At 44.3% G+C, this 21102-nt stretch overlaps 2 protein-coding genes across 4 annotated transcripts in view; both read left to right on the top strand.

The window, feature by feature from the left end:
- The window catches only part of LOC118371218 (lissencephaly-1 homolog A), an 82084-nt gene extending 71648 nt beyond the window's left edge, over nt 1-10436 (top strand). For all 3 annotated transcript variants that reach the window (XM_035756699.2, XM_035756622.2, XM_035756765.2), the window contains exons 9-11: nt 2364-2465; nt 2747-2903; nt 6502-10436. In XM_035756699.2, the coding sequence (XP_035612592.1) occupies nt 2364-2465; nt 2747-2903; nt 6502-6575 (333 nt within the window). In that variant the 3' untranslated portion in view covers nt 6576-10436. The remainder of the gene's footprint in view (nt 1-2363; nt 2466-2746; nt 2904-6501) is intronic.
- Nucleotides 10437-12102: 1666 nt separating this feature from the next.
- LOC118394745 (RNA N6-adenosine-methyltransferase mettl16-like) overlaps nt 12103-21102 on the top strand; it is a 33462-nt gene continuing 24462 nt past the window's right edge. The window contains exons 1-3 of the mRNA XM_052521263.1: nt 12103-12251; nt 12527-12664; nt 19945-20132. Coding sequence (XP_052377223.1) covers nt 12537-12664; nt 19945-20132 — 316 coding nt within the window. The 5' untranslated portion in view covers nt 12103-12251; nt 12527-12536. The remainder of the gene's footprint in view (nt 12252-12526; nt 12665-19944; nt 20133-21102) is intronic.

Genomic DNA, 21102 nt, shown 5'->3' with positions numbered 1-21102 from the left:
AACATTTATCCTCACCGGCAGCTAGTTGCCCTGTCAAGAACCCGGTCTGCCTCGATGCCTGCGCACAATGATACACAATATCCCATGTTCTCAGAGGGAGCCTGTTTTTCTCTTTAGCGCTCTCTCTGTATTTACCCATTTGAATGGTTGATGTGCTAAGTCTGCAGTGATGGTATTGTTGTACACGCGCACACACACACACACGCACACACACACACACACACACACACACACACACACACACACACGCGCACACGGACACACGCGCACACACGCGCACGCACACACGCACACACGCGCACGCACACACGCGCACGCACACGCACACGCACACACGCGTGCGTGCGCACACACACACACGCACAAACCCCATTACCCTTACCTTTGATCAAATGCTCCTTTTGAAGACTTGAAGAACTTGGTGCTTAGGAGCAGAACTGGTTCAGGTAGAATGGTTCTCCTGACATCAATTATACTGGCACACTTTATGTTCTGTGAACAAAAGCAGCCAAATGTGAGTGACATTTAAGACTGCTCTGCTCTGTGCTGAGATGAGCCTGCACAGGGGAACCCAAACTGTTAGAGTTCTGAAACAGGGAAGGGCATGTTCTGAGTCATGTAATTACTTTAATATCTCTGTGCACACTACATGTCCAAAACTGTGGACACCTGCTTGTCGAACATCTCATTCCAAAATCATGGGCATTAATATAGATTTGGTCCCCCCTTTGCTGCTATAACAGCCGCTACACTTCTAGGAAGGCTTTCCACTAGGTGTTGGAACATTGCTGCGGGGACTTGCTTCCATTCAGCCACGAGCATTCGTGAAGTCGGGCACTGATGTTGGGTTATTAGGCCTAGCTTGCAGTCAGCATTCTAATTAATCCCAAAGGTGTTTGATGGGGTTGAGGTCAGAGTTCTGTGCAGGCCAGTCAAGTTCTTCCACACTGATTTTCACAAACCATTTCTGCATTGACTTCGCTTTGTGCACAGGGGCATTGTCATGCTGAAACAGGAAAGGGCCTTCCCCGAACTTATGCCACAAAGTTGGAAGCACAGAATCGTCTAGAATATCATTGTATGCTGTAGCATTATGATTTCCCTTCACTGGGACTAAGAGGCCTAGCCCAAACCATGGAAAACAGCCCCAGACCATTATTCCTCCTCCACCAAACTTTACAGTTGGTGCACTGTATTCGGGCTGGTAGCGCCAAACTCAGATTTCTGTCCGACTGCCAGCGTGATTCATCACTCCAGAAAACAGGTTTCCACTGGTCCAGAGTCCATTGGCGGCACACTTTAAGCCACTCCAGCCGACGCTTGGCATTGCGCATGGTGCTCTTAGGCTTGTGTGCGACTGCTCGGCCATATCATGGTTCTCCTAACGAACAGTTAATGTGCTGACTTTGCTTTCAGAGGCAGTTTGGAGCTCTGTAGTGTGTTGCAACCGAGGACAGGCCATTTCTACACCCTATGCACTTTGCGGCTGAGCCGTGGTTGCTCCAAGACCTTTACACTTCACAATAACAGCATTTGCAGTTGACCTGGACAGCTTTAACAGGGAAGAAATTTGACGAACTGACTTGTTGGAAAGGTCTTCAGCTCTTCAGTATGGGCCATTTTTCTGCCAATGTTTGTCTATATGGATATTGCATTGCTATGTGCTCGATTTTATACACCTGTCAGTAACAGGTGGGTCTGAAATAGACAAATTCACTCATTTGAAGGGGTGTCCACATACTTTTGTATGTATAGTATATAATATCCCACCCATACATTTGACGACGCTTTGTTTGCCCAAGAAATAATTAGTTAGTGCTGAAGACCAAAAATATCCTCTTCACTCATGCTTAGCTGCCGAATATAAATATTTGATTTTAAAATGAGAAATTGATGGTTGTTTTAGTATGGGGAAATTACAACTTATACTGCACCACAGACCATGTAGAAATGGAACAATTGAATGTAAGTGCACATTTTGGTCTATAATCAAATATTGCCCTCAGCTGTAAGGTCCCCTCAGTGCAAGTTTCTGCTATTGTGTTCAGAATCACTCTTATATGGAAGCAGGGTCTGTAATTGAACCTCTGAAGTGTAGGCATGTGCCCTGCTCTGAAGATACATTGTCTGATAACTATTTTGTTGGTAGTCCATTTCCTCAGATTTTAAGGTGGTATTTATTTATCAAAGGCTGTGGTATAAAAATACATTTCATTCAGAAGGCTGCTGGCTGCATATAGCCCTCACAAAGAAATTATTAAGGGTTGACGTCCCGCAAGTGAAGACTGCTAAAGGTTCTGTATTGGTATTTTACTGTGGCAATTGGAGCTCATCGTGTTCTGGTTTTCCCTGTGTCCTTCCAGTCTAAGAAGAGTGGTAAGCCCGGCCCTTTCCTGCTGTCTGGCTCCAGAGACAAGACCATCAAGATGTGGGATGTCAGCATTGGAATGTGCCTTATGACACTGGTGAGTGGACCATCAATCTTAGACGCAATAGATGGTAATTTTGAGTCATGCCGTTTTTATTTGTAAAATGTCCACATCAACATGTTGTTGAATCCAGTACTCACGTGACATGAATTGCAATAGGATTGACCTTCTTGATCCCTAGTCTTAACTGAACGCTCTGTCTCAGGTTGACTGGTTTTCTGAACTAAGCACAGTCCTGGACGAAAAAGCTAGTTTTAGTCTGGGAAACTGACCATAGATTTTGTATTAACAATTCTAACCAAATGCTTTTGTCCCAGGTTGGCCATGATAACTGGGTGCGTGGGATGCTTGTCCACCCCGGAGGCAAGTTCATATTGAGCTGTGCTGACGACAAGACCTTAAGGATCTGGGATTACAAGAACAAGCGCTGCATGAAGACCCTGAGTGCCCATGAACATTTTGTTACCTCTCTGGGTAAGCCGCTCTCAATCTTTTCTTCTACAGTCAACGTCAGTTACAGCTGGGTCTTGTTCAGTACGGCACACTGTAGCAAAATGTTACTGCTGGGCGATTAACTGAAATTTCAGGTATTTTTTTCAGTTTTAACCCAACTAATTCCATTTAGTTTTTTCTTTCTATGCGCTCAATGCGCACATCGCACAGTTTCTCTAGAGATCAATCAGATCCAGCCTGAACTGTGTTTTGTAGTAGGGAGTTAGTTCCCAACTGGCCAATATTCTACTTAGTTTAATGCATAAAACATGGTCATTGACTACAATGACCATAATCCATTGCGCATTTACTTGTCCTTTCTGCTCAAAAAAATAAAGGGAACACTTAAACAACACAATGTAACTCCAAGTCAATCACACTCCTGTGAAATCAAACTGTCCACTTAGGAAGCAACACTGATTGACAATAAATTTCACATGCTGTTGTGCAAATGGAATAGACAGCAGGTGGAAATTATGGGCAATTAGCAAGACACTCCCAATAAAGGAGTGGTTCTGCAGGTGGTGACCACAGACCACTTCTCAGTTCCTATGCTTCCTGGCTGATGTTTTGGTCACTTTTGAATGCTGGCGGTACTTTCACTCTAGTGGTAGCATGAGACGGAGTCTACAACCCACACAAGTGGCTCGCGTAGTGCAGCTCATCCAGGATGAGACATCAATGCGAGCTGTGGCAAGAAGGTTTGCTGTGTGTCTCAGCGTAGTGTCCAGAGCATGGAGGCGCTACCAGGAGACAGGCCAGTACATCAGGAGACGTGGAGGAGGCCGTAGGAGGGCAACAACCCAGCAGCAGGACCGCTACCTCCGCCTTTGCGCAAGGAGGAGCAGGAGGAGCACTGCCAGGGCCCTGCAAAATGACCTCCAGCAGGCCACAAATGTGCATGTGTCTGCTCAAACGGTCAGACAGACTCCATGAGCGTGGTATGAGGGCCCGACGTCCACAGGTGGGGGTTGTGCTTATAGCCAAACACTGTGGAGGACGTTTGGCATTTGCCAGAGAACACTAAGATTGGCAAATTTGCCACTGGCACCCTGTACTCTTCACAGATGAAAGCAGGTTCACACTGAGCATGTGACAGAGTGTCTGGAGACACCGTGGAGAACATTCTGCTGCCTGCAACATCCCCCAGCATGACCGGTTTGGCGGTGGGTCAGTCACGGTGTGGGGTGGCATTTCTTTGGGGGGCCGCACGGCCCTCCATGTGCTCGCCAGAGGTAGCCTGACTGCCATTAGGTACCGAGATGAGATCCTCAGACCCCTTGTGAGACCATATGCTGGTGCGGTTGGCCCTGGGTTCCTCCTAATGCAAGACCATGCTAGACCTCATGTGGCTGGAGTGTGTCAGCAGTTCCTGCAAGAGGAAGGCATTGATGCTATGGACTGGCCTGCCCATTCCCCAGACCTGAATCCAATTGAGCACATCTGGGACATCATGTCTCGCTCCATCCACCAACGTTGCACCACAGACTGTCCAGGAGTTGGCGGATGCTTTAGTCCAGGTCTGGGAGGGGAGCCCATCCGCCACCTCATCAGGAGCATGCCCAGGCGTTGTAGGGAGGTCATACAGGCACGTGGAGGCCACACACACTACTGAGCCTCATTTTGACTTGTTTTAAGGACATTACATCAAAGTTGGATCAGCCTGTAGTGTGGTTTTCCACTTTAATTTTGAGTGTGACTCCAAATCCAGACCTCCATGGGTTGATAAATTTGATTTCCGTTGGTAATTTTTGATTTTGTTGTCAGCACATTCAACTATGTAAAGAAAAAAGTATTTAATAAGAATATTTCCGTCATTCACATCTAGGATGTGTTATTTTAGTGTTCCCTTTATTTTTTTGAGCAGTGTGTATATATCTATATCTAGATCTATCCATACAGTGGGGCAAAAAAGTATTTAGTCAGCCACCAATTGTGCAAGTTCTCCCACTTAAAAAGATGAGAGACCTGTGATTTTCATGGGTACATTTCAACTATGACAGACAAAATGAGGGGGGAAAATCCAGAAAATCGCATTGTAGGATTTTTAATTAATTTATTTGCAAATTATGGTGGGAAATAAGTATTTGGTCAACTTCAAACAAGCAAGATTTCTGCCTCTCACAGACCTGTAACTTCTTCTTTAAGAGGCTCCTCTGTCCTCCACTCGTTACCTGTTTGAACTTGTTATCAGTATAAAAGACACCTGTCCACAACTTCAAACAGTCACACTCCAAACTCCACTATGGCCAAGACCAAAGAGCTGTGAAAGGACACCAGAAACAAAATTGTAGACCTGCACCAGGCTGGGAAGACTGAATCTGCAATAGGTAAGCAGCTTGGTTTGAAGAAATCAACTGTGGGAGCAATTATTAGGAAATGGAAGACGTACAAGACCACTAATAATCTCCCTTGATCTGGGGCTCCACGTAAGATCTCACCCCGTGGGGTCAAAATGATCACAAGAACAGTGAGCAAAAATCCCAGAACCACACAGGGGGGACCTGGTGAATGACCTGCAGAGAGCTGGGACCAAAGTAACAAAGCCTACCATCAGTAACACACTACGCCGCCAGGGACTCAAATCCTGCAGTGCCAGACGTGTCCCCCTACTTAAGCCAGTACATGTCCAGGCCCGTCTGAAGTTTGCTAGAGAGCATTTGGATGATCCAGAAGAAGATTGGGAGAATGTCATATGGTCAGATGAAACCAAGATATAACTTTTTGGTAAAAACTAAACTCGTTGCGTTTGGAGGACAAAGAATGCTGAGTTTCATCCAAAGAACACCATACCTACTGTGAAGCATGGGGTTGGAAACATCATGCTTTAGGGCTGTTTTTCTGCAAAGGGATCAGGACGACTGATTTGTGTAAAGGAAAGAATGAATGGGGCCATGTATTGTGAGATTGAGTGAAAACCTCCTTCCATCAGCAAGGGCATTGAAGATGAAACGTGGCTGGGTCTTTCAGCATGACAATGATCCCAAACACACCGCCCGGGCAACGAAGGAGTGGCTTCGTAAGAAGCATTTCAAGGTCCTGGAGTGGCCTAGCCAGTCTCCAGATCTCAACCCCATAGAAAATCTTTGGAGGGAGTTGAAAGTCTGTGTTGCCCAGCAACAGCCCCAAAACATCACTGCTCTTGAGGAGAGATCTGCATGGAGGAATGGGCCAAAATACCAGCAACAGTGTGTGAAAACCTTGTGAAGACTTACAGAAAACGTTTGACCTCAAAGGGTATATAACAAAGTATTGATAAACTTTTGTTATTGACCAAATACTTATTTTCCACCATAATTTGCAAATAAATTCATTAAAAATCCTACAATGTGATTTTCTTTTCTTTTTTCTTTTTTTTCTTTTCTTATTTTGTCTCATAGTTGAAGTGTACCTATGATAAATTACAGGCCTCATCTTTTTAAGTGGGAGAACTTGCACAATTGGTGGCTGACTAAATACTTTTTTGTCCCACTGTGTATCTATATAATCAGGTCATAATGTTAAATGGAATATAGGTTTGTGATGAATAACCTCTATCTACTCTTCCTTTGTACTAATGCCCTTTCTCCTCTCCTCTCAGATTTCCACAAGAATGCTCCGTACGTCGTCACCGGAAGCGTAGATCAAACAGTTAAAGTGTGGGAGTGTCGCTGATCCGATCCGATCAGACCTGAGCAGATCAGACCACCACCAATCCCTCTCCTCCCACTCCACCCCCTATAGGCCTCTTTCCACAACCCCTGCACCCCACCTCACCTCCCAGTCTCCTTCATCTCCTCTGACTACACACACACACACCATGGTTAATAACTTCTCCTGTCATAACGCTCTCTGGTCCAATAACTATGGTCCTTTTATGTACATTATTCTGGATGTAGATTGAGCTATTAAATGTTGCACAGCAAAAAAAGTATTGCATGGTGATGAATACAAAATTGTATACTGTAAATTTACATGATAACGTTGTCTAGAAGTACCATAGGTTTATGAGCGGGGCTGTCTGTCACATGCAGCCTTACCTACCTACTTACTGAAGGCAGATGTTTCTTCGTGTGCGTCACAAATGGCTCCCTATGTGGTGCAATTGCTGATGACCAGGGCCCTTGTGCCCTGGTAAAAAAGTAGTGCTCTATACAGGGAATAGGGTGCCATTTGGGATACATGCTTTGACTGGGTGTAAAATGTAGGGCACTAAAACCGATAATTTAAAACACGTTTCTTTACATGTCAGATTTATTTTTGTCTGCCTACTTTATTTTATTTTTATATATATTTTTCTCTCCTTTTCACTGTTGTAGTCTCTGTTGGTGATGTTTTTGAGGGGGTGGGGAAACGACAAAAGGAAAAGTATAATCCCTTGATGCCGGAGGATATGAGATTGTCGGTTTGGGGAGGGGGGGTTTATTGGAATAATCTGTAGCTTTGTAACTTCACTTCTGAAGTGTGCATACCATTTCTCTTTATGTGGAACTAGTGAATATATTAATTGCTGCATATACAAATGTTTCAAACTGTATCTTTGGACAGCTGGGGTTTGAGAAAACAAAACAGCTTTTTACTCTTGTCATGATGCGTACTAAACTTAGTAGAAAAACGTATAATTATCCTATACAATAAAAGTGTTCTGCTTCACGTTTATTGAATCGGATAACATTTCTGTTTTGGCATCTCAATTAATTAACCTGGCTATGCTGTGCAGATGGTGCCCTTATTTCCGTTGGTTAGCATTTAGGCTAAACTCAGTGGACTTTAAGCCGAAATGCCAACCTGAAAGCTATGTGAGCCGATAGCGTGAGGTTACTCCTCCCTGATAAGCTGCCCCCTGTCTGTTCGCCCCGGTACTGGGCCTTACGGTTGGCCGCAACTGATAAGGCGAGCTTCTCAGCTTTTGTCTAGCACTTGGCCCTTTAGCAGCAGACATCAGGGATCACCTCTTTTTAATTTCAATTCACTTGAAAATAATCTTTAGGTGTCTCCCTCCCTCTGTAAGATGGCTCATTGACATCCCAAGTCTAACCTGAGTGATTTTCCATTGGACTCAACTGAACTCTCCCTTTTTCTAACCATTTGACGAATCTGGTGTCTGCTGGGTTTTGTCTGTTATACTATAGGAATCATGTAAGTGATTTGATGCTCAGTTGGCCATTGTCTTGTGCTGCTTGTGTCTATGGGCTGTGTAAATTAGGGAGGGTAAGCTTAAGCCTTAGTTTTGGATGAAATATGCAAGTTTCGAATGAGTCGGAATGTCATAGCATGACAAGGAGTCAGTTGCCCCTCAGGTATGTTTTGGGATGTGCAAAGGATCTCTCCGGGGGGATGATTGAGAGGTAATAAAGCTGTTTCTGTGGGTGGGGGGAAAAAATACATGTAATTTTACTGAGCTGTAGGAAAGTGTCCAAATCTGTTTCCACCAAACTGACTGGTGAACTTTTGGGGTGATTCATTCAATTGATGATGAAATAAAATGCTAGTAGTAGACATGCTAATGAATGCTTGTGTTCGTTGTACAGTAGAGCGGTCTGATGGTAGTTCTTGTAAAGGGATCGTAACCCCTAAGCCTACTTAAAGCAGCTCCCTTCCCACAGACCGGCCTTGGCTTTGGTCTTGGGCTAGTCTTCCTAGGCTGTGTTTGTGCCCAGAAGAGTGCTTAGACTCCTAGTGAAGAGCTCTCGAGGTGAAATTCCACAGGCCGACTAACACATTGCAGTCGTCTCCTGGGTGGCAGGCAGATCTTTATCATATTCTGTTCATTTTATGAGCTTGGAGGCTGAACAAAATGAAAACCAAATCCCTCCATTTCCCTTAAAAATATAAACATCTTGCTGCTGCTTACGCTGCAGCAGGTGAGGGAAAATCCTATTGTCTGGCACATCCCTGCTTTTCTTTATATCTTTGGTCCTTTGTCGGACTGATGATCGAAGATGTAAGAAATTAAGAAATACTTAATAAAATGCATAAACAATTTTTTTTATCATCCTTTTCCATTGATGCATTTCTATAATAAAGAATTCCACTTGCTTAACTGATCTTATCTTAAGCTTCTTTGCTGAATATCTTCCTGTTCCTCTTCCTGTGTGTGTTTGTTTGGATGTAGCTAGCTGCTGACCTCTGAACCCTCATAGTGGCTAGTTTGACCTGTCGACAATAGAACTGCTGCATGTACCCCTGTTGTACCAGGGGCTGAGCTGTCTGGTTTGGTGGACCTTTCTGGTTCAAGTGCTGTGATGTAAGCCGCCGAACACTCAGGCAGAGTCTGAAATGGCACCCTAATTCCCTAAAAAGTAGTGTATTTCAGACGCAGACTCATTCAGTCACAGGCCACCCCGCTAAACTGCCAAATGCTAATTTGTCCACTTGGCAAACGATATACTGTTAAAAGAGCGAGAAGTAGGATAAGAGAACTCAATCTCTTATGAGAAAGGATTGTATCCCTCCTGTCTCTTACCAGTAAGCAGGTGTGTGGTTTCTATGTATACTGTGTATTTTGCATATTGACTTTTCAAAGACACCAGACAGACTCTACCAGACAGGTCGGCTCAAGCTGGCATGATGTTTGCAGACGGACTGCTCTGTACTTAATGTGGTTGTTGCTGTTAAGAGGACAGGTCTGTAAATGAATGAACTGGCTCCTTCCTCTATATGTGATGGGATTGCGGCTGACTAAAGATGTTCTAAGAGAAAATAATCTTCTCATTGAGAGAATACCACTTTTGCCTCCTCTGGACTAGAGGCTTCCATGCATTTAGTCAGACCCAGACTGGTCTTTCTCCAAGCTGCTTTCTGTCAGTCCGTGGGAGACTTTGATTGGAGAGTCGGCGTGCGTTACTCCATACACCAGCAATCGATAGGAAAATTGGACATGGTGGTGCTGATGCACCATAAAACGTGTTTTAGCTGAAGCCCCAAAAAATGTATCTCGTAGGACATTCTGGTGTAGCTTCAGCATTCAGATAATATATGCTAGACTGTTAGCTTCCTGATTTAAGCTGATTTTTCTCTTTGATTGGCTAAATTCAGAATTATAATATCGGGATCCTTGGGTGTTAATTCTAAACCAGGCCTGAAGTGAACCTAAATGGATATTAGATTTGACTCTTGTTGTTAAAACTCTTTCCCTTTCTTGGATGAGAAAGATCTATAAACAAATTGTCGGGAGGGAGAATGTGTCTCTTGTAATATAGTTCTCATCGAATGAATGCTTCATATAACTGTGCTGTTGTACCTACCCTGTGAAAATAAATCACTTTTTGCCATTTGCAGGTCCCAAGCAATCCCTATGCTACACTGGCTAGGTGGATCAGAAGGACTGGCAGACAAGCTTTTCACTGTCTGTTGGTCCTTTCCCCCAGTCTCAAGTCCATCTGTCTGCTATGATCTGCCTTGTGAATAGATTGAGGGCTTCAGACTTCACACCTTTAACAGGATTTATTGTTTTGCTTTCATGGTCTTACGTTCAGCAAAATTGTTAACATCTGGATGTCATTATTTTTTGCAACATTAAACAAATATCTGTGACTGTTGTCCTTTTATTGGGTTGGGGGGGGTTCTCAAAGAACATGCACAGCTTGCCATATTACATGTCTATAACAAGTTCACACAGGAATTTACTGATTTTTGAGCTAAAGGTTTCATTGATGGCATGTCTAAACATTTCATGATTTTCTTCAGTGAATGCATGGTGTTTTCTTAGGTCAATAATGAGACAGACTAGGGCTATTGACATGAATCATTAAATGTTCATAATTACATTGTATACTGTGTATATGAAGTATTAATATAATGGGAGGGATTCATTAACGTTCACAGCTGTGAGGTATACCTGGCGATGATGGAAACCATACTTGGAACAGAATATTATTGACATTTTACATTAATATTGAAAAATAATAGGTGAAGCTTAAAATGCAGCTCTGGGAACAGATGAATCTTGAGTAGTTTAGGCTATGACTGAAAAGTATATTTTCTCAAGCAATAGTTAATTTACTTGGATACATTTGAGCAAGTGTCAACATCTGTTGTACTGTAGCCCCTTTGCAATGTTTGACTGGGTGGGTGAGGTGTACAATTGCCATGTTGCCATCTGCTTCGAAATGAATTCAAGTTTAAGGAAGCATAATTTGTATGTGAATAATAGATCAATCAACCACACACTCGAGATCATTTATAAAATTGCTGCCTGAATACTACTGATGACACACATGGCCAAGATTATGTGGACACCTGCTCTTTGAACATCTCATTCCAAAATCATGGGAATTAATATGGAGTTGGTTCCCCCTGTACTGTTATAACAGCCTCCATTCGTCCGGGTAGGCTTTCCACTAGGTTTTGGAACATTGCTGCGGAGACATGCTTCCGTTCAGCCATGAGCATTAGTGAGGTTGGAGTTCCAGTTCATCTCAAAGGTGTTTGATGGAGATGAGGTCAGGACTCTGCAGGCCAGTCAAGATCTTCCACATCAATCTCGACCAACCATTTCTGTATTGACCTTGCTTTGTGCATGGGGGCATTGACATGATGAAACAGAGAAGTGCCTTCCCAAACTGTTGTGCTTGTGTGCGGCTGCTCGTCCATGGAAACCCATTTCATGAAGCTCCTGGCTAACAGTTCTTGTGCTGACATTGCTTCCAGGGGCAATTTGGAACTCTGTAGTGAGTGTTGTAACTGAGGACATACGATTTTTACACTCTACACTTCAGCACTCAGCAATGCTGTTCTATGAACTTGTGTGGACTACCACTTCATGGCTGAGACATTGTTGCTCCTAGATGTTTCCAATTCACAATAACAGTACTTACAGTTTATTTGGGCAGCTCTTGCTGAAATTTGCACGGGGCAGAAATTTGATGTGCTGACATGGTGGAACGTTGAAAAGTCACAGAGCTTTCAGTATAGGCCATTCTACTGCCAATGTTTGTCTATTGGGATTGCATGGCTGTGTGCTCGATTTTATACACCTGTCACCAACGGGTGTGGCTGAAATAGCCAAATCCTCAGCCAAAAGGTCTGTGCTATCTGGGATCCTACCCATTGAAGTTGACATTTTTACATGGTTAGGTAAGAAGTTAGATTATTGATTTAGGGTAGGGACGTCCCAAGGATCCTTGAAAGCACTGACACTTCAAAATGTGTCTTTGGTACTGTTTAAAAAAAATGCGCGGAATATTGACGTCACCAATGTCTCGGCGCAGAGTTGTGACTTCATCCACCATTCCGGAAGAAACGCGGTCTAAACGTTTACGCAAGAAGACGTGAGGTCTCTGCTCGTGTGTGCAAGACAACTGTTGACATTTTAAAACTTTTAGAATATATTCCGAGCGAATATTTCAGGTACTCAAATAAGAGGTTAGCTAGCGTATCTCGTTTAGAGAGGTCTAGCTAGCTATTTTGTTGACAGGCAACATGGATTTCAAATGTGCTTTAGCTAACGTTAGCTAGCTTGCAGTTTACTGATGAGTGCCTGTTGTTTGCTAACAAGCTAGCTAATTATACCCGCGTTATCTTTGTATGCTTTTACACGCATCTACGTCAGTTAGCTAACTTGTTAGCATTCCAACCCGTTGACGAGTTACTGGTGTAAATACAGCTGTGTCCTTCCTCCACAGTGAAGTGAGAATGTCTCTGAACAAATCAATGCACCCGCGGAACCGCTACAAAGACAAGCCCCCGGATTTTGCCTACTTGGCCTCCAAGTATCCAGACTTCGAGCAGCATGTCCACACCAACCTGGCAGGCAGAGCTATGTGAGTACAGGGGCGTATTCATTAGCTACTGACATCGTTGACCGTTTAAGAACCAAACGGAAACAAACAGCAACATGATCATTCTATTTGACAAATGCAGATAGGTCCGTTGCGGTTGTATCCATTTAAAAAACGTTTTTCAACAAAAACGGCGTAATGAATACGCCTCAGTACATATGCTGTAGGCCATTGGTTCCCAACTCCGGTCCTCGAATATCTATTTATTTATTTAACCTTTTATTTAATACCCCATCAACAGCCCCTGACAAACACACCGTGATAAGTTAACTTTTCAACTAATCATCAGGCCATCAATGAGTTGAATCTGGTATGTTCAACAAAAATGTGCTGTTGGAGGTACTTGAGGACTAGAGTTGGGAACCACTGCTGTAGGCTGTTGACAAGTTATCTACGACTGAGTGCCATTTTGTGCCACTATTGATTTTGTCACACCAGTAAAACCCATTTGTGTGGCAGGATGATTATTTTTTTTGTCCTTGAGTGAAAAGTGCTGCCAACTTCCCAGCATCTTCTCTCATTACTGTAGCTTTCTCACCTGTGTGTGTGTGTGTGTGTGTGTGTGTCCTCACTATGTTAGCTGAACTCCCAGTAGGAGGTTCAGAGACTTAGCAGGAGAGAGGCATCAAAGACTCTTTGATTTTCCTCTCATCCTTTTTTATGGTGTTGTGGTGTTTTTCTCCCTTCCTCTTTTGGAGGGAATGGGGTCTCTGGATTTGGGCAGGGATCAATCAATGCCTCTGCAGGGACACATCGCCCAGTGTCTGTCCCATTGAGCTGACCGTTATGATTGGATGTCTGAGTGATGGGGTATGGGGAGGAGGTGACTTTAGGTGTCCACTGTTCAGTTTTTAGACAGGATGCACTTAACGGGCGTCATTGCTGACAACCATGATGATTAGTAACCTGGCCATGTTGGTGCTATCGTTAAGTTAGACATTACCCATAGACACTAGCTTCCCTGATCTCTCTTGGTGCAGGGTTTAGGAAAATGCCTGTGGTTGCTTGTGAGGTTCATCAGATACAGAGGAAGAAAAAGGATGACTCATGATTAATGTATGCACTACAGACAGAATCTCAGCTCTGATGGGGTGGAGTGGGAAGTTGTGAACCAGGGCTGGAGAGGGAATGGGAGATGCAGAGTGGGGGGTTATGGGACACAGAGCCTGGGGAGGGAGGAAGCCAGTCTCAATTCTCCCTGAGCCACTAACTGGAAGACAGGGTCTGCCAGCCAGTAATTGGGACACACACACAGGGATATGAAATATGCAGAGAGAGTAGGAGAAAGAGAGGTGGGGATGGAAGTAGTTGGAGGGAAGGGACAGAGAGCGAGAGGGAGCCTAGATGGATGTGGAGATGCAGAGAGCTTTGGTGCTGCTTTCTATCTCCCTGAGTTGCTTTTCAGATCACATTTCTACTGTCAAGATTGTCATGACTGTTCTTCACAGCACAAAGGCTTGAGAGAGATTTCTCTCACAGAACTGACAAGGGGGAAGATTGTGTGATTGTGAGTCCTGTCACATATCATCACATTGTGGTGTGCTTTTGTGTGGTTTACCCCCCTCCTGGTTGTGGGAAAAACAAACATGCTGGCTGCTGAAGTCAAAACAGTCAGGGGTTGGAACTGAAATAACTGTCCAATCTTAACAGAACCCTTATTTTGTTACGTTCCACTGTTCCGACCAGCAAAATGAAGTTCTGAACCTGTTTGAACCAACAAAAAAACAAATGGTTTATATCATTCCTTTCTGTTCATTTTTAAAACTTTGAAATCAACAACCAAAAAATGTGTTAGATTACTTTACCAGTCAGTGCAGGGAAGCTATTTACATGCATTGGACAGGCGAGTGCAGGGCGCGAGATGCAACAGAAATGTTGCTTGGCGAGAGAGGGTGAAGGACGAGGCTTGCTTTGAGGCTCTGGGTATCTTGTTATGGCATGCATTATCAGAATTAGGCCCACAGAATCATAGAGGAGTGGCTTCTATTGAGGAACTTTGAATGTCTTTGAACTTTAGAATTGGCTTAACGTTGGAGCAGCTAGCTAGCTAAAAAGCTTGTGTGGGTGCGCAAAGCGGCACCAGACTATGCTTTGGAGGGGGAGGGGCAGGTTGCCTATGTGTGAACACACTGGCAAAAGCTTTTCAGCTGGCAGGCACACGCTGGAATAAGTTTCTGAGTGAGAGCTTTTCATAGGTGCTTTGTTGCACCTGTAACATAAAATAACATTAACCGGTTCCCATGCTTTTAAAATAACAGTTCTGTTCTGGGACAGTATAGATCACCTTTGTTCTGATTCTGTTGCAAACAAAAAACAGAATTTGATTTGGAATAGAGATGTGTGTGTGTGTGTGTGTGTGTGTGTGTGTGTGTGTGTGTGTGTATATATGAGAAACCAATTTCAATAATTTATTTTAATTTTACAAGACGAAATAAAGTATTGCATCAAGAAGCTTGATGGCGCGATTGAAAGACGACCAGTATTGCCTTCACTTGTGTCTGCAGGAGAGGTTATTATGGCTGGATAGGCAGCCAGGTGCAGTAGAGCGAAAGACCTGACAGCTGAGCAGGAGAACAAAGAAAGAGAGGGAGGCTGTTGGGATAATTTTGTTTTTGACATCAACTCAACTGCGAGGTCATCGTTACACCTGAAGCTGACGGAGCCAAATAAAGCACATCTCTCTTGTCTCTCCTTTCCTTCATCTCTGCTTCTTTTTTCTCTGCCTTATTTCTGTCTTGCTCATGTTCTTCTTCCTTCATCCCCCTCTCCTCTATTTTTCTCTATCTATCTACTGACTGTGCGGTCTATGTTTGATGGTAGAGGATGAAAAGTGTCCTGTGTAGCTGGCCTCTTTTGATTCCTTCTAATGACAGACTGAAGGCCCAAACTGCCCCTGGACTAGCCTGTCCAGCACCACTCCAATTAGTTGGTGGACACCCCCCCCCATGCTTTTGTGTATACCATACCCCTCTCGTTTGTACGCTGGAAATGATCCAGCCTCGTCTTTGTATTGAAATTGACAACCGTCTGCTCAGTGTGAAAATTACATTGTGTAGATGCAAATGAATGCAGGCAGACATGCCGATGTCACCACCAGGTGCAAGCATCTACTGTATGAGTGAAAACATATTGGCGTGGGCTGTGGATATTTTCATTGTGAATGTGCAGAGTGTGTGTGAGCTCGTTAGTTTATCAGTTGTCTGGCGTGGATGTTACGTGACTGTGTGGGTGAGCAGTGAGGCAGAGGAGTGCTGTTTAAATGTGCTTGATGTCCATCTGCAGCAGCCAGGTGGTAATTACAGAAGAGAGAATCATTACTATACAGTACATGACTCGCTGACAGAAGGATAGACAGAAAGAGCTCCATTACCATACGTGACTCACTGATGGACAGAATGACCGACTGAGAGGGAGACAACACAACTTCTTTCTCTAGTTTGCTCACTACCAGACCTGCGTGGGTTAAAATATTATTTGTTTTCTTTCAAATATTTCAGCAGCGCTTGATTGAGCTTGCCTGGTGCAATGGAACAAATGTAGTAGTCCCAAAAGTGCAAGATCCGTAAACTGAACACAGACTTACCAGTGAGACAAGTCTTCATCCTGAATATTCCTACAATCCAGCACTGATGTCTCCCTGCAGCTCTTACACTAGTGTGAATACCATTTAAAGCTTCAAGGGAACTTCAAGATTAGTCCACTGCTTGGCAAATCTTGTCTATGGATATTTTCCTCTTTGCCAGTGATTTAGGATCCCCTTCTGCCACCAGGCAAGTGGTTGGATTAGCATACTTCTGTATTTGTGGTGTATTAATCTGGTAAGTAAGTAGCCTTAGTTGAGTACTTGAGCAGCCATTGATTCAGTGGATCAGAGTTATCTTGGGGAGACGACGAGGAGACGACCAATCCCTCTAGGAGATGAATAAACCAGTCTCCTCTCACTTACTGAGCCCCACTGGAGCTGGCGGAGACTGAAATATAGAGGAGAGGTATGTGATTGAGAGAAGTTTGACGAGAGGGATGAGAGAGAATTAGCCTTTAGAATTGAAAGTAAGATATATTTGCGGGGGTTCTCGTCAAGGAGGGAGAGCGATGTAAGAGATGGAGAGAGCGAGAACTCAATGGCAGAGAGGTGGGATTAGGAAGCATGAACCAGAGAGATGACCCAGCCCAGGCGTTCCATCGTGGCTGTCTCTGGCTGGCTGACGACCCATGATGCCACGGCAGGGCATAAAAAATTAAACACTCTGGGTGACATTTCATTTGGCTGTCATCGTTTTTGGGGGTGCAGATATTACCAGCAGAGAAACCATCCCTGGTGGGTGGAGTTTTTTTCCAGTCTTCCTTTAATAAATGGAACTTTCCATCTCAGTGGTTTCCTTCCTGGTGCTCTGCTTGCATTGTTACCATGGTAGAAAGCAGGAGGAGGTGGTGAAGGGAGAGATATGGATCAGTCTGAAAATGAGTCCCCTGGCTAGACAATATACAGTGCCCTTAGAAAGTATTCACACCCCTTTACTTTCTACACATTTTGTTACAGCCTGAATTTAAAATGTATTCAATTGAGATGTGTGTAGATTAGTGACACAAATACCCCATAATGTCGAAGTGGAATTTGAAAATCTATGGCAAGACTGTCAATTATTGCTAGACATACATTTTCCAATCAACTTGTTTTATGAATAATAAGCTTTTTTTCAATTCAGATGTGCAAAGCTTACCCCAAAAGACTGTTGGAAGTGCCGCTCGGGTGTGAATAATTTGATATTTCTGTATTTAATTTTCAATAAATTAAGCAAACATTTCTCAACATGTTTTCACTTTGTCGTTAAGGGGTAGTGTGTGTAGATGTGTGAGACATTATAATTTGAATCCATTTTGAATTCAGGCTGTAACAACACTGGTATGTCAAGGGGTATGAATACTTTCTGAAGGCACTGTACATATTTTGTGTATGCTAAGCTTGCAGATCTGAAGGCACTAGATAGGTAGCTTATATTGTGAAAGTGGGCTAAATCACCTCAATCTCCCTGATTGGTTGACTGGGTTTCTGATTACGGCCAACTGATTACCAAGACCATTCTGATTGCTTCGCTTGTTAACCAATGAGAGCCCCTGATCAGCATGGACTTTGTTTCGGACTGAGCTCTTTACTGAGGATAACTGTGGCTTCTTTGAATGGCTTCAGCTTCTCCTTTGCATTTAACTTAGTGGCACAAAAAAAAATGGTTTTATACCTGATGAGCTCTTCTACATAAGTTCCTTTTTCATTTAAAGTGGAGCTCTCCCAGTCTTGGCTTCACCTCTGCGTCAGGAACAATCAATACATGTTGTGTTCAGTGCAGTGAACAATAACCTGATGTGGGAAATGGAGCTGCTAATCTGCCTAAAAATTATCCCGTGCATTCAGAATTAAAATGAGTTTGACCTGAAGGTCATCTCTCCATCTCTATCTGTGCTGATGAAGGACTATGCCAGTGGAGGGGGGAGACGTGGGGGCTTACTGTGCTTCTGGCTTCTTCAGCTGCAGCCGCTCCCTCGATAGAAATAGATTTGTTCATCTCACTGCACTAGGACTGTTCTCGTGCTCATCACAGTTTCACTTCCCTCATTTCTCATGAGGTCACATTCTTTTGTTCCATCTGCTGATATTTTGCTCTCACCCCCCCTTTCTAAATGCTGTACTCCCTCTGTCTTTCTCTTTGTCCTCTCACTATTGTATTTCCAAATGCAGAGGGAAACTGCTGAGTGTGCCTCCGCCCAGGTAGTTTGGAGACCAGAACTCCCTGTGTACTCATCCACCACAGCCCACAACCCTCCTAACAACAGATCTCAACCTTCGTTCCCCCTCACAACCTTACTCTGCTTTCATTAAGTCAGGTTCCCATAGGCTTCTTACCGCCCTTATCATTCCACCGGAGTCCTCTACATCACCATCCCCCTCATTCACCTTATTCCTGTAGCACTTTAACACAGACAACATGAATTCTCTCATAAACATGGTTTATACTGCCACTGGTTTGTCCCATGTCCCACACCGTCCATCGTCTGGCACACAAACGTCCACCCTACAATGTGCGGCTCGTGCACGTTCACGCTTCTTCCGGTATCAGCCATATTGCTCCAGCGTGGCTGGATTTACGTGTGCTTTACTGCCTGTGTGTGCCGGTGGTCCGTGGTGGTTGCCATAGAGATCTGGCGTTGCAGTGCTCTGCAGTACATTCGCACACGCACACACCCATTACAGTCTAAAAATAGAAGGCTGGGCAGGCAGGCTCTGAACGGCCTTGTTCTCTGCATATTGATCATCTGACTGCTTCTAAGAAGAGAGACACTGTGAAACCTGATGACTACCGTAGACAATGCCTAGGATTTAGCTCAGTGGGCTAACAGTCTTCAGGGACACTGGTTCGAACCCCAGTCTGTCACATTGTACTATATAAATTACACTTTCCCCCATAGGCACGTAGTCTAACTCATCCTCTCCCTATAGTCACGCTCTTCATCAGTGAAAGTCTCTCCTCTTTGCTGTAGCTGTGGTGAATAGGCTCTCCGTCTCGCCCCCCGAACCCAGCTAGGAGGTGCCAGACGCTCCTATCACCAGGAGGTGTCTAATTGCTGTCTAGAGGTGTGAATGCAGCACACAGACTGGTTAATTACACACATCTTGCTCTATCTGTCCTACTCTCTTTGTCTCTCGAACCCCAAAATTATTTTTTGTTGTGTTTCTCAAACACAAAACGTGCTTTCAAGACAGTGGATATCATAAATGTAGAGCGAGAGGTGTGTGGGTCTGTTTTAATGCTGGAAAATATGATTTCTATATCATTAGCGAAGAAGTGTAAATTGATAAGCTCATTTAATTTGTTGACGGGGTCACATCGTGGTGGTTGACGTGTGATGAGTAGTAATGAGGGGGAATGGGAGATATGGAGCACTGGGCTGCTCAGGAAGGGAAGGGGGGAATCTAGTCGAGGGCTGCTTGGAAGAGGGGCGGTTTATGTGACATGGTGTCAGCCTGGAAGGGTGGTCTTTAGGAGAAGCCGCAGTGGCAGGGTGGTCTTTAGGAGAAGCAGAAGGGTGGGGTAGAACTGATTTGCCATTTAATTTCGGGTTTCTTAGTTAGTGGCTCTTTGTGAGTTTACGATAAATGTGTTAAGGTCTGAGTTTATGGTGGTTACTTGTTTTTGTTTTACCTGTGTAGTTATGGTTTAGTTACTTTAGCATTGTAACTACATCTGTTGCCCCTCCCCCTCGTGCAGGCTGAACTTCAAGGAGCCAGAGGCGGTGCGAGCCCTGACCTGTACCCTGCTGAAGGAAGACTTTGGGCTGACCATAGACATCCCTCTGGAGCGTCTCATCCCCACTGTGCCTCTCAGACTCAACTACATCCACTGGGTGGAGGACCTGATCGGAGGCCAAGGGGAACCACGCAGGGGCATCGATATCGGTACAGTTCTGACCTCTGATAACCCCTACTAAATATAGCCCCTCTCCCTTGATCTCTTTGAAATTAACCATCCATCTTGTTTCAGCCATCATTGCTAGGATGCCTTTTTACCACCAGTCCTATGTCCTGTTTCTGTAGAGGAATAGATGGATATTATAAGGCCTGGCCCTTTAATCCCTCCACTGGTTCTTAGTAAATTAGACAGTTGGTTTCTCACCTGTCTATATAGATAGAGCACAAATATCCTCAATGCTAAATGGGATGAATAAACTCCCATTGGGGCGGCAGGTAGCCTAATGGTTAAAGCGTTGGGCCAGTAACCGAAAGTTTGCTAGATCGAATCCCTGAGCTGACAAGGTAAAAATCTGTCTTTCTGCCCCTGAACAAGGCAGTTAACCCACTAGGCCGTCGTTGAAATTAAGATTTTGTTCTTAACTGACTTGCCTAGTTAAATAAATCCCATATAAACATCACATCAGTAGTGGAGAGTGGTCAAGTTATTTCATGTTTGTTTGCTCAAGGGATATTCCTCCAGCAGTAGCCAAACCGCGCTTCTTAACACCCGCCCTCTTAACCCGGAAGTCAGCCACACCAATGAGGAGGAAACACTGTTCAACTGACATCCGAGGTCAGTCTGCAGGCACCCGTCCCCGCCACAAGGAGTCGCTAGAGCGCGATGAGCTAAGTAAAGCCCTCCCCTTACTCGGATGATGCTGGGCCAGTTGTGTGCTGCACTTTGGCACTCTCAATCGCAGCCGGTTGTGATACAGCCCGGGATTTAACCTGGGTCTGTAGCGACGCCTCTAGCACTGCGATGCAGTGCCTTAGACCGCTGCGCCACTCAGGAGTCCCAGTGCATTACATTTGACCAACGCCTATGGCTAGTAGTGTGCTATGTAAGGTGCTATTTGGGGGACAACCTATAAGAACGTCTGCCTGACATTGAGCATTACAGGCTGACAGAGAGGCT

The sequence above is a fragment of the Oncorhynchus keta genome, chromosome 1 (assembly GCF_023373465.1).
Source record: "Oncorhynchus keta strain PuntledgeMale-10-30-2019 chromosome 1, Oket_V2, whole genome shotgun sequence".
Taxonomy (NCBI): domain Eukaryota; kingdom Metazoa; phylum Chordata; class Actinopteri; order Salmoniformes; family Salmonidae; genus Oncorhynchus; species Oncorhynchus keta.
Note: the sequence above shows the minus strand (reverse complement) of the source record. Positions and strands in the feature narration are given on the sequence as shown.